The following is a 14804-nucleotide window of genomic DNA, read 5'->3' as shown; positions in this document are numbered from 1 at the left end:
ATTCTAGTTTCAGTATGTTGTTATCGTATCTCACACCAAAGTTTATGCCAACACACAGTCACAACAAAAGCAAAATCTGTATTAAACTTTGAGCCAAAACAAAGCAAAATCAAGCAGGTGAAAAAAAACAACAACAAAACGACAACAAATAGTTAACTTCAGTGAAGAAAAACAGTGAAGTCTACCAGCCAACTGTTAAGCCAAACCACAACCAGCAATGTTACATTATTATTGCACTGCAAACCAGCTGGTGAAAAGACACTGTTTAATTCCAGCTATGCATTTGACATCTGCTATCAAATTCTAGATCTACCTCTTAATACAAACACACATACATATGTGAACGCAAGTTGAAATAATATGTTCAGACAACATGAAATAATCTAAACTGATCTTTTCAAAACAAAGGTTTGGATGTACACAACACAAACACCAATGTGCACAAACACAAATAAGCACAAGCAAACCCATAAGACATGCACTTTGTTCAAAACTTTTTTTTCTTTTCTGTTCCCCCCTCCCACCCCACCTCCCCAACACACACAGAGTCAGGATTAAGATATTGCCATTGAATCAACTCTTTACAACACTTCTGACAGTTGCTTCAAGATCAAATCACGAAGGAAATCACATCAATTTTCTCTTTGAACACACTATACTGTGGAGCCTGAGAAATTACTTCATTCGGTATGTCATGTTACACAACAGAGAATTATCAGACATACTATCTCTGAGGTGTCTCACGCAAACTTTTACTTTAACATTCGTGAAAAACAGCACTGGCTGATCAATCAACAATATTTTTCACAACATAAAAAAAAGTCAATTTCTTTAAGGAGACTCTGTTAGATCTTTAGCATTTATTTTTTCAGTTTTCCAAAGGATAACTGTACATGAAATTTCTCTCTTTATCATGGACACTCTGCTACAACTAAGACGTGTTCAGCCACCAAAGCAAACATAAACTAGGGGAAAACTAATTTTGTTCCTTATTCTTTAAAAAGTAAAGAAAAGAAAAGAAATGTTATCACTTCCAAAGAATCTATTAGAAAATTAACTTCTCTAAATAAGTTACATTCTAATTCAACGCCATCCTAAACCAACATAATTTTTTTTTTTTTTTAATATCATTTGAGTTTTACAAACATTAACAAGGAAAACCAAACAAAGCCCCCACATGTTCCACACAAAGCCAGTAACGCAAAGTCACAATACAAACCTATAACAGACTGCGGGCGTAGTTTCCGAGAAAACACACTTTTCCTCTTGGAAGACAACCTGGGTGACCCCTGGAAAAAAGACAACACTAACAACTGTAAAAACCAAAACCATTACTTCATTCATTCCACACCTTTAAGAAAAAGAAGAAAAAAAAAAAGAGTTACAAGCAAATGTGATCAAATACATGACAATTTCTGTTTCCAAAGCCAACAGATTCATACTAACATAGATAAGAATAATAATCAAAGGACATATATTTGGTGACATATCTATTTTTAAAAATGACCCCCCAAAATCTAATAAAAAAACAACAATAAAACACCAAGGTAAAAAAACAACAACAACACATAAATAATCGATGAAAGATTAAACAAATGGGCAAAAACAACTTCAGAAATCTGTTAACTCAAAACTACACAAAACAATTTTTGCTACGAACAAAATTCACTCTTTAATTAGTTTGTTCATTCAATCTTATCACTAAAACTTGGCTCATATAACAAGGTCTTACGTCTGTTTTTGTTTTGTTTTTGCTTCCCCCCCCCCCCCCCCCCCCCCCCTTTAAAATAAATGTTATTAGTAAAACTTGACTGATATTACTGCTGTTTCCTTCGAAACAAACTTGAACAGTTACAAGTGAATAAGTACTGGTAACAGCTTATTCAAAGTTAGGACATTGCTTCAGTCATACAACAATACAAGAGTTTTTTTTCCCTTCCAAATGATTTTGAGGGTCACTAATGGTTTCAACAATGATCATATCAACACAGAGCAACAATAAGTTGTTGTTTTGGGGTTGTTATTGGGGTTTTTTTTTTAGCAATCCTTCATGGACATAACATTGCATAACCTCTACAATCTATGTCAATGATTCCTCTATACACTACAAAATCAGACTCATATCAGTGATCATCTCTGTTTCAAACGCAATTTCACAGGTAAGCTATCATTAACATGAAAGATTTAATTTGAAACAATGAACCTGTTATGACACGACACAATAAGATGAGATTCCGTTTTTAGAAAATATCATTATTAGTTTATTCAACGCACAACCATACACACACGAACATACACACATATTAAAGTTCTATCACATAACATCAGACACAAACTACAGTAAGAAACAGAAAATATTAATATGGTGATTCTGAGATTACATGAATCTGATTACCCTGCAAGTTCAATTGTTTCACATGACATAACGTTCACTTTGGGAGCTTTGTTTTCACAACACTGTCATGGCAGGGAAAGAGAAAGTGGCTAACTAATAAAGTAAATTGAGAATAACAAATATATGCATATTTTTTCAAACAGGTGTACATGTGGCCAAAGCTCTTTTATAGTTATATTATAGAAAAAATGAAGAGCTGATGGTATATGAACACACACATACACACACACACACACACACACACACACACCCCCACACACACACAGTTTCCCTTCTCGTCTAAAAACTGAATGTGAGCACAGTTTTGCCAAACTAACTCAACTGACCATGTATGAAAAGTTTTACAAGGTCATTTGTATGCACACTGGAAAAGGTGTATCTTAGCATCTCCAGTTTTTGCTTTTTATTCATTTTGAAAACAGTCTATCAAGCCAGGGGAATGGATACAAGTCAATTCAGCAAGTACTTTTAAAGAGGGAAATGAATTCACTGCATCTGAACAGCATTATAAATGATCTCTGTAACAGCACACAACACTACCTTTTATACCCTAAAATAATGAAAGAATGATTCAACAAACTGAAGCTTTTTAAAGAAAATAAATGAAAATAAGCATCTACGATAGCAAAAATGATACCACTTACCATATGTTTTCATGGTACAGTTTGTATTTTACTTTTATTTCTCCTCACACCTTTACCAGATTACCAGTAATCCAAAGTGAATTCATGCGAACTGTCCTCAAGTATAAACTCTCCCCATTTTCAGTTTATAACTTCTTCAGATTCACTCTCCAATTTATAGTGTTTCTAATCAAATGTCAAACTCAGCATGTAAACTTGTTAATGGCACGTAACATTAAAAATGCATTTTTAAATAACTGTTATCAGTGACACCAATGTGAGTTCAAATGTCAGCATGTGTGAGTAAGACACCACTTTTAACTGCATATCTACTAGCACTGACTTTGGAAAAAAAAAGTTCCTACAATATGTCTGACATTTCAAAGAGTATTAGAAATTTGTTAATTAATTATGTTTTAACAAGACTGTGCATTCATGCTCCAGATGACAATTTTTATACTTACTTCCAAACACAAGCAAAAATAAAACTTTTTCCAAACACACACACACACACGCACACACACACTCTCTCTCTTTCAAATCACGTCTTCCCAACACATTCTGTAATGATTTCAACCAATTCTACAGGTAATACATAGATTCATTCTTACTCTTGCAAAACCAATTTCAAAACCAGTTCCGCAACTGGTATCATTAATCCGTTCAGACAAAAACAAACAAAACAAAAAAATCCACTCTGTGTCTTGCGTAAGAGACACCGCTTCACAAAAAAAATGAATGAAACAAAGCAAGAAAAAGTCCAACACTGTCACTGCTCTACAAGAACTATCAAAGCCACGCATCCTAACTGCCCATGCTGCTACGTCCTGACCCACGACTCATTCCTAACAGGCTCAGGGCCAGTTCACAAGTCGCACATCACGACAAGAACCATCCAACTCTGGCTCAACACGTCCACTGGGACAGACTCCAAACCATGCACTGTCAGAGAAAATGCCAAGTGCTGAGGCAGCACAAAAAAAAAAAAAAAAAAAAAAAAAAAAAAAAATCAACAACCAAACAAATGATGGAATTAACAACAACAAATTAAAGAAAAAAAGAACCAAAAAAAAAAAAGTTTAGATAAAAACCAAATAAGAAACAGTAGGCCATGCTGTGTGCAGTTTGTCTCACCAACAGGCCCATCATAATGGACTGGAGTCCTGTGCGAACTGATTTTTCCTCCTAGCCAAACACAAGGCAGCCACAATGTCAGGCAATAGTCTGCAGGCTTCGTCACACCAAAAGTGTATGCACCTACATCGGTCATGGTTACTGTCGCTCTCATTATGGTTTAACTAACATCCTGTGAAAATTATGTTTTCAAATCATCTTTTCTCTATGGAAAGGTGAGCATACCCAGCACACACACCCCTGAAAATGGAGTGTGGCTGCCCAGATGGCAAGGTGGAATGATTTCGCATGTAAAAGTCCACATACAAGTGAACATGGGAGATGCAGCCCATGGAAATAGAGGGAAGAGAAGGTACAATTCTATACACTTGGCAATATAACTGATAAAGGGACTACAGTTACAGCTGGTCTGTCACAGAATAGTACTTTGCAATTGTCACTATTGTCTTTATTATATCTATAGGTCCAGTACCTGAATTCTCCTAAGCCAGCACAAGGCAGTTATGATGTCAAGACAGTCTGTATGCTTCACTATGCGCCAACATTTGTTGCTGATATTCATCAAGTAAATCTGTTTGCTGCTGATGTATCATAAAGTAAGCCTCTGTTTTCTGCCAATATATCCTTAAGCCTCTGTTTTCAATCAATATGTCCTAAAACCTCTGTTTTCTGCCAACATGACTGTTTTCTGCCAATATGTCAAAGTAAATTACCTGCTGCCAGTATTTCATAAATAAAGTAAGCCCATTTTCTGCCAACATGTCAAAAAGTAAACTTACCTGCTGCCAATATATCATAAGTAAACCTTTCTGCTGCCAATATATCATAAAGTATTTGTATTTATATTTCTTTTTATCACAGATTTCTCTGTGTGAAATTCGGGCTGCTCTCCCCAGGGAGAGCGCATCGCTACACTACAGCACCACCCTTTATTTTTTTTTTTTTTTTTCCCCTGCGTGCTGTTTTATTTGTTTTTCCTATGTGAGTGGATTTTTCTACAGAATTTTGCCAGGAATAACCTTTTTGTTGCCGTGGGTTCTTATACATGCGCTAAGTGCATGCTGCACACGGGACCTCGGTTTATCTTCTCATCTGAATGACTTGTGTCCAGACCACCACTCAAGGTCTAGTGGAGGGGGAGAAAATACTGGCGGCTGAGCCATGATTCGAACCAGCGTGCTCAGATTCTCTCGCTTCCTTGGCGGACGCGTTACCTCTAGGCCATCATTCCACAAGTAAACCTGGCTGCTGGCAATATATCGTAAGTCTGTTTTCTTCCAATATGTCAAAGGGTAAACCTGTCTGCTGCCAATATATCATAAAATAAAGCTGTCTGCTCCCAATATATCATAAGTAAGCCCGTTTTCTGCCAATATATCATAAAGTAAGCCTCTGTTTTCTGCCAATATGTCATAAAGTAAACCTGTCTGCTGTCAATATATCACAAATTAAGCTTTTATTTCATTTTGCCAGTGGCATGTCACGAGGTATGTTTTGCTGTGTTTGTTAATTCCGTCACAGTTGTTGGTTGCTGCTGTCTGGAATCCGAAGTACATCTTTCCCACCCTCCTAGCTAAGCATGAGGCAGCTATCAAGCCAGACCTGAGCAGTCTGTTCACCCAGCAACAGCTTCAACGTGATTCCACTTATACCTCTCCAAAGCCTGACATGACCAACATGGGGAAGCATGTGGGTTTGTGTAAGGACTTCTTTCCCTAGCAAACACACAGGCATGTACAAACATACACATACACACATACAATCAAGCACAAATACAAAGTCATGTTCGAATTAACAGGGATCCATCTGACTCTTCCTTCAATTTCTTTAAACTTATGTAGTCTGTGACAGTCACAGTGTAATAAAAAATTTAAAAAAAAAAAAATCAAAAATCAAAATCAAAACAGACACAGATAAAAAAAGAATCCATTGTTGCACTGAACAGAGGTTTTCAGATCTTCCATTGTTAGAAATATTCAAAGAAAATGAACACCCAAGTATATGAAATAATAATCTGATAATACAAGTGTTGCAGTAATGAAATACATCCTGCAAATTACTTCACAGCAACATATTAAGCAAAAGAGGAAGCCAAACTAAAAAGTAGACAACAACAGTAGTAGTAAAGGAATTCGTCAAACCAGTCCAACACTGCTTCTAAGCTTCCTGTTCATGTGCACAATTTTGAACACATATATGGACACACATCCACCCCTCACTTCCACCCCTCTGTTCCAATAGATGTATCCACACATACACCTGGATAACGATGGATGAGAGTAGAAGGACACAGAATGATTTCATTCAACAGAATGAGTCCTACATATTAAGCTCATCGCAATTATTGCTACTGAGTATTATAAATTTAAAGGCTACATATGAAATCTGCATATGAAAATCATCTCGTCTACCATGCAAAAGCTTTGAAAATGACAATGAAAAATAACACTGCAAAGGAGGAAGATGATTAACCCCATGCGGAGTTTACCACAGCAGATGAAGAACGTACTATAAAGCATGTGGTTCTCTGTTGTTGCGCACTACATACATATCATCTAATATCAATATAAAAACAAAATAAAACATGCTAAACAAAGAAAAAGATGCACTTTCATTTATGAAACAACACTACTTTCCATATGTTGTCATTCTGTGAAATGTTAAAAGTGAAACAGACATACTCAAGAACTGTATAATGGGGAAATGGGGGGTGGTTGGGGGGTGGGGCTGTGACAGGTGAGATGTGGAGCAAACAATTGCAGGTCAGGCTGTGAAAACAGTAATTTACCCAATTAAACATGTCCCTACAGGTTTCAGACTTGGAAAAAGATGGTAGGCAGTCTGATCACATTCCTCCCTGCTCTCACCCACTGCACTCACTTCACCCTAAACTGAGCAATACCTAAACACTCTCACCCACTGCACTCACTTCACCCTAAACTGAGCAATACCTAAACAATGAGCAAATAGCATAAAAGGGCATCAAACCCAAACTCTTCTAGTTTCAAAATACTGGAAACTGTTTCTCAAAGATTGTTTCATGAAAGAACTTTTAATGAATGTGTGTGTGTGTGTGCTCACAAAAGGAGACCAAGTGCATGCATATTCAAAACTTCCTTGCATGCACTTTGCGTACTTTGCCCCTTTAAATTTTCTTGTATTTTTATGCTATTTCAAATAATTTCTTTTGTCATGGTAACATCACATTTTCATGAACAGAAGTCAAACAGAGGATTCATTCCCAGCAAGCAAACGGTTAAAAAATTAAAATAAAATAAAAATTAAAAAGCTGATCAATAAAGCACAAGTCTTCCCTGCTCCCTTCCCCTCCTCCTGATTCAACACAAATTCCTATCAGCAGTTACAACACAAAGTACTTCAAACACTACACCAAACAAGCAGATCATCCACTGTTCAGGCTGTCTGATAGGTCTTGTCATCATCAAAAATAATAGAGCAAAACGCACGAAACATGTAAAAGGAATATAAAAAAAAACCGAACACAACTGTTGTGCTGTGACATTTTCCACACACAAAAAAGTTCAATCTAACAAAGGATAAAACAAGAGATGAGAGATAAAATCTGAAGAACTCTGGTGATTAAACAAAACTAACAATACTTTTCCTTACTACAAAAAACACAGATTAAAAAAAAAGGAAAAAGGAATAAAACATTAACCAATCTCATGATTTTATAAAACATTAACCAATCTCATGATTTTATCCACTTTAAAACATTAACCAATCTCATGATTGTATCCACTTTAAAACATTAACCAATCTCATGATTGTATCCACTTTAAAACATTAACCAATCTCACGATTTTATCCACTTTAAAATGTTAAGTATCCAAGAAAAAAAATTTTCAGCTGATATCTCACAGAATAACAAGGGGAATAAACGAGAATGATCAACAACATATCAATTACCGCCACACACAACGACAAACACTAATAAACACAAACAACAAAGGAACAGCTCAAGACAGCCCTGGACTGGACAGTCACAAGCTACATAACAAAAACAAGCTGCAACAGCAGGAATGAAACAGCCACTGTGACCATGGCAGACATGCAGGAACTGAACTGTCAACTCTACGTGGTGCCACATGCTCTCTGTGAAGCATCAGTCCTGTGCTTGCCGTCAACGCACGCACATGCACTGTCCACTGACTAACTGAGGATCCCAACAGCAGGGAGATGCCCACAACACACCAACTTTTTGCTTTCAGGAATCCAAATGTCAACCCATAACCATCACCAAACACCAACTTTTTTTTTTTCAATACCTTTCAAATAACTTTTTCTAACGGTCCATACTGGATAGTTAAATTGTTGGGAGGAGAGCAGGAAATTAAAATTATTAAGAGCTGAATTTTCCTTGAAAAAATAAAAATCTAAATTACTGCAGCCAACTGGGAGGGAGTGAAGTTACATTACTGCATTAGAAAAAAATATAAAAAAAGGAAAGCAAAACGTGAGTTTTCTAAGGTAAGATACAAGGTCTTGCCGTCCTCTCTACTCCCACTATCTATCCATCCATCCCCCCCAAAAAAACCCACAATACAAACACTAAACCAAACGAAAACCATACACACCAACCAATCAACAAAACACAGAAACAAAATATTCTGGTCATGTGGAGAACTCAAAGACCTGAAGAAAACTATGAAGCAGATAAGCGAACAAGCAGTACCATTCCAATCTCTATGACCAAACCACAACCGATTGTTTGCCATCAACTCTGTTACAACACATGACACACATAGGTTCACAACACATGATACACAGATGTGCACAACACATGTATGTGACCACATCCACATTGGTATCTTACATTCTTTACACATCTGCGCAATGCACAACGTCCCAATGATAACAAGGCCACAGTCGACTTTCTAACAACCTGCTCACAACACAAAACAACACAACAACAACAACAACACAGCATGCACAAACCAAAGTGGGTTACACAATACATTCAAACACAGCCATTAATTCACATGAATAATTCCGCTACAACAATGAACTATACTCACTGCTACAAGGGTTACAGAGTTACTTACAAACAAACAATCCAACTGACGCATGTAAAACTGCTGAAAAAACCATGCTGCTGGTTTAATACACCATGGACATCAACATCAATCCAATGCAATGGACCTTCTAACTATTCCACTCCAACCTTTCACTCTATAAAGAAAGGGGAAAACATCAAACACTTTGAGGGCCAGGGCTGGGTTACACAAGCCATCTTAGCAGTGCTAAGTTTGCTTAGCATTAAGAATATTCAAGGCATTGGAATTAGAGGAGATTCTTAACACTAAGCAAACTTGGCGCTTCTAAAATTGATTATACAACCCCACCCAGATCTTAGCAGAGGGAGAGGGAGGTGATAAAGACAAGACAGGGTTGATGAGAGAGAGGGGAGGGAGACATGGAAAGGACAGAGGGGAGGAAAAGGGGATGTAGAGGCATATACAGACAACATTACTTGAAGAAAAAAGAAACATTAAAAGTAGATACCATGAAGATGGAGAAAAAGAGGCAAAGAGGTTGACAGGTACAACCCCACAATAATTGAAAATTGTAACAACGTTAACTACCCCATGAAATTTAAACACACACACACACACACACACACACACACACTAAAAAACATGAACAATCCAGGCCACAGGACAAACATATTCACATGGCTCAATAAGACAAACTGAGCACTGCAACTCAAGGTGTTCGACAATCTTTTTCTTTTTTTTTTCTAAATGATGATCCAACATCATCTTTCAACTCCCACATTCACTCTTATCAATGACAGGGCTTTTGTACACATATATGACCATTTATACTCCACCATTTAGGCAACCATACTCCAGTTTCAGGGGTACCGTCAATGCTGTGACATGACTTCCGATGTCTGACAGGCGTCACGTTCCGGCCGTAACCACACACTGTACTGACTTTCGATGAAGACCAAGTGCAAGACCAAAACTCAATCAGATTTCAAAACTTTTCCTAGTATGTCATGTTGCTGTCACCTGGACCATCAATCTTTTGCTCTCATCATGACTCATGAGTGCAGCAAGTCTGTTCAAAACTGGATGCAATACTGAAATTCTATGATGCATCAAGCCTTTGGTGTCGTAAAATGTTATGACCCTGATCTTCCATGTTGACACTGAAATGTGCATCTTCATAAGGGATCCCTAGAAAGGTCTCATCAATGTCTACCCTCATGCCAAGTCTGCTTCCTGCGTCACTTAGCGAAGCTGATGAAATGCCAAGGACTAACGCACGCACACACACACACACACACACACACACATGGACAAATGAATAACTTACACACACACAAGTCAGAAAGTCACAAATTCCTAATCAATATGTATAAATAAGTACACAAACAAGCCTAAATATCATGATGAACATGAATGCTCTTAGAGACAAAAACAAAGCCAATAACAATATGCAAAGAGAGATGGCACACAAACGCACACACCACACACACCCACAACAATATTTCCAGCAAGCCATCTCTTTACCTTGCAAACCCCCAACACCTTGTTCATCCCATTACGGTATTTCCCCAGAGTTCCGATGGGCAAGACAGAGTCACAGGCCTCCTCCAGTATACCCCCCATCTTCTCCTCCAGAATATCGCCCATCTTCAATCTCCCGGCACCAAATACTCCTACTATACCTTATCACTTAACAGGCAAAGTCAAACCACTCATACTTTTCTATTTCATTACTTTTTGCTGTAAACATGACTCAGCAATGACTTAAACAAAGATGATAAAAGCCAGTTACATTTTCAGCAAATGAGGGGAGAGGACCAGCAAAAACATCAAGTCAAAAAGAGTATTTTTCTTTATTGATCCATTTCTAAAGCATTGTTTTCCTTCTTTTTTTCTCTAAATTCGTGCTTTTTCTGATTTCCCCCCTCAACTTTCTATTTTTAAAATTTTTTTTTTACTCCTATCAGTTTTAGACAAAAATTTGGAAATTCCAAAATGAACAAAACTCTGCTCTTAACATTTGTCAGAGCTTTCCAAGCGTGCATCACATTCTTCTTCTTCTTCTCATCTATCCTTTTCAGAAAATTATCACTGATGATGGACAAAACTCTTGCTTTTAACGCTTTCCATGACGCACCATGAAACGTGCACCACCCTCAACGTATCCATTCCTTTCACATATGCACCAATCACCAAGTAATAATAAAAGCCACACGTTTAGGAAAAAAAAAAGAAAAGAAAAGAAAAAAAAAAAGATGTGTCCCAGTCACAGAAAAGAGCATGAACATGAGTGGCCCTATTCTGAACAGCCCGGTCCAACGGAGCACATCAATGACACAGGTTGTGTTGTAGGCTAGAGAGGGAGAGGCAACAGAGCGCGAACAATTCCCAATCTTATTACGACAGCCTGTGAGCTAATCCTAAGCCGTTGGGTCTGCTTTATGGATTAAGGGCTACACTGTGTTTCCGTCTTGGGTGTGGACAATAACAACATCCAGTCACTTGAAAATGAGTTTCTCTTTCAGTGTGTTTTGTTTTGGTGTGCGTGTGTGTGTGTGTGCATGTGTGTGTGCGTGTGTGCAGTGTGTGTGTGTGCATGTGTGTAAGTGTGTGTGTCTGTGTCTGTGTGTATGCTCACACAAGTAGTTGTGTATGCACGTATGTGTATGTACACATCTGTGTGTTATGCACAATGTGCACATGCAAGAGGGTGTGTGTGGGTGTGCGCACATGTCTGTGAATCTGTATGCATCTGTGCATAATGCCAAGCTCATGTGATGGAAACTGTGACAAGTCCAGATCAGCCTGTATAAAATACCTACATCCAAAGTGTACAAATATCAGTTTGCTTTGTGTGTGTGTGTGTGTGTGTGTGTGTGTGTGTGTGTGTGTGTGTGTGTGTGTGTGTGTTTGTGAGTGTGTGTGTGTACAGATTTGCAAAACCTCCATTCACACTGATCTTTTGATAAACAAAAGGATACCTCATGCACGCATGTACACGTGTACACATACACCTATTCCCAACGCACAAACTTACCCCACTGGGCTGGCGTGTTCTGGAATCAGCAGCATCCTCACCCCCTTTCTCCTTCTCCTCCTTCTCCTTCTCACTCTCTGTGTCAGTCTTTTCCAGCTGATCCCGACTGGCTGTGGAATCCCGTACCTGACCGCTTCTCCGCAGATGAAGATGGTTGGTCTGCAAGACAGGATTTAATCCTACATTTCTCTGCTTACTGATCTGAAAGCCAGGATTCAATCCTACATTTCTCTGCTAACTGATCTGAAAGCCAGGATTCAATTTTACATTTCTCTACTGGTCTGAAAGGATTTAGTCCTTAAGTTTCTCTGCTAACTGGTATGAAAGACACGATTCAGTCCTTCATTTCTCTGCTAACTGGTCTGAAAGACTGGATTCAATCCCATTAGGATTTAATCCTTATGTTCCTCTGCTAAATGGTCTGAAAGACAATCCTGTTTCTGTGCTAACTGGTCTGAAAGACAGGATTCAATCTTGTTTTTCTGCTAACTGGTCTGAAAGATAGGGATCAATCCTAACATTTCTGTTACCTGGTTTGAAAGGCAGGATTTAAATCCTACTGTTTATCTGTTAACTGGTCTGAAAAACAGGATCCAATCCTAACACTTCTCTGTTAAATGGTCTGAAAAGGACTCAATCCTATGTTTCTGTGCTAACTGGTCTGAAAGACAGGATTTACTCCTGTGTTTCTGTGCTAACTGGTCTGAAAGACAGGATTTACTCCTGTGTTTCTGTGCTAACTGGTCTGAAAGACAGGATTTACTCCTGTGTTTCTGTGCTAACTGGTCTGAAAGACAGGATTCAATCATCACTGCTAACTGGTCTGAAAGACAGGATCTGATCCCATGTTTCTCTGCTAACTGGTCTGAAAGACAGGATTCAATCTTATGTTTTTCTGCAAACAGGTCTGAAAGACCAGATTCAATCTTATGCTTCTCTGCCGACTGGTTTGAAAGACATGTTTCAATCCTATGATTCTCAGCTGAGTGATCTGAAAGACACGATTCTGTCCTACGTTTCTCTGCAGACTGGTCTTAAAAACATTGGACTGAATCCTAGCTTTTGAATGGTGTTTAGTCTAAAGCCATAGGAATGACTCCTAGCTTCAACTGCTGATTGGTCTGAAAAACCCAGAACTGAATGCTAGATTTATATGTATAGCCTTTGGTCTGAAAGACACAGGACTGACTCACAGCCTTCTGTAATGATTGGTCTGATAGACAAAGGAGTGAATCCTAACTCTACGTGGTCACCATTGGTGTTTGGTCTGAAAGACATAAGACTGAATCATAGCTTCTGATGGTGACTGGTCTGAAAGATAAAGGTATGGCTCCTAGCTTTTGAAGGTGATTCCTCTGAAAGACAGGACTGAACCATAGCGCTGCATGTAAAACACATTAGCAGGCTCTTTCCCCAAACAGGAAAGCTGAGATCCTCACTTGTTCCCAAACCATGTATCTTAAGGACACTGATGATGCTGGGAATACCCTCACCCAACTGAAGACGAGGGCCTGCATGGTCATACATCTCACTTCATAACTCACAGACATACTGAGCACAGCAGTTTTGTCTTGGGACTTTGTGCATCATCTCATCTTCCAAAATCTGTGGTACAACATGGAGTAAAGTGCATGTGCTCCATTCTACAATCATACATCACAGAAAGAAATCCTGTAAGAAAAAAAAACAAAACAAAAAAACCAATGTAACACTGTTTGTTATTTCTGATCATGGGAATGAATGTGTTTGTTATCTGATCATGTGAATGAATGCCAGGCTGAAATGGCCATACTTTCTCCCACTTCACACAGAGCTTTAAATGACAGCACATTAATTTCAGACCAACATTTCTTTCTTTTTTTGCCATTTCTATCAATGGAATTTTGATAATCAGCAGATTTTAAGTCAACTGCATTTCGTTGATAAATGGTAAAATTTACAAATACAAATGTCAACCCGAGTCATATTATCACTGATTAACCCCTGCACTGCAAAGACCTACCAAGTACACCTCCTAGAGCAGCCAATGAAACACAATCAAAGGGAGAATAAAAAGACTCACCAGGTCTTTGTGACTGTCTGATAGTTTGTCGATGACTTCGTCAATAACAGTGTCAGAGATATAGGCTGCCACTGCCAAGTTCAGCTCACTGGGGAAAAATAATATAAACAACAGCAAACAATATGATGTAACTGAAAAAAAACAACTGCCAAGCAGCATAAAAGTTTTTTATTGTTTTGTTTTTTTTATACTGTATCATAGCTTTTTAACTCTATTTCTCCACCCCTCCCCTCTTACTCGTTTAACACCCCCCATTTACATTTTCCTTCATGCTTTTCCCCTACTTCCGCAATTCACAAATTGGATGTGGACTGAATAACAATTTTTGTGTACCATATGCTCAGGCACAATATGATTAAACTGGTGTGCTTTGATGTGCTGTTCAGTAAAACATTTGATGTTAAACTAAAATAAGAATGCTCTTTCTAATTTGTGACTGACCAAACTTCTGCGTTCTGAGAATTCTCTGTGATGTACAATGTCTATTTTACACTTCATCTAAGTCAGTCAAAAGATTTTTTTTTAAGAACTGGAA

General features: G+C 38.1%; 1 protein-coding gene across 9 annotated transcripts in view; it reads right to left on the bottom strand.

Moving 5' to 3' along the window:
• LOC143300762 (F-actin-uncapping protein LRRC16A-like) overlaps positions 1-14804 on the bottom strand; it is a 97754-nt gene that overhangs the window by 45496 nt on the left and 37454 nt on the right. For 7 of the 9 annotated variants that reach the window (XM_076614676.1, XM_076614681.1, XM_076614678.1 and 4 more), the window contains 4 exons: positions 14270-14357; positions 12208-12366; positions 9219-9251; positions 1220-1289 (listed from right to left, as the gene is read on the bottom strand). In XM_076614676.1, the coding sequence (XP_076470791.1) occupies positions 1220-1289; positions 9219-9251; positions 12208-12366; positions 14270-14357 (350 nt within the window). The remainder of the gene's footprint in view (positions 1-1219; positions 1290-9218; positions 9252-12207; positions 12367-14269; positions 14358-14804) is intronic. The other 2 variants (XM_076614677.1, XM_076614679.1) reach the window with 1 other exon arrangement.

This window comes from Babylonia areolata, chromosome 26, assembly GCF_041734735.1.
Source record: "Babylonia areolata isolate BAREFJ2019XMU chromosome 26, ASM4173473v1, whole genome shotgun sequence".
NCBI classification, from domain to species: domain Eukaryota; kingdom Metazoa; phylum Mollusca; class Gastropoda; order Neogastropoda; family Buccinidae; genus Babylonia; species Babylonia areolata.
This window is presented reverse-complemented; position numbering and strand designations above follow the sequence as displayed.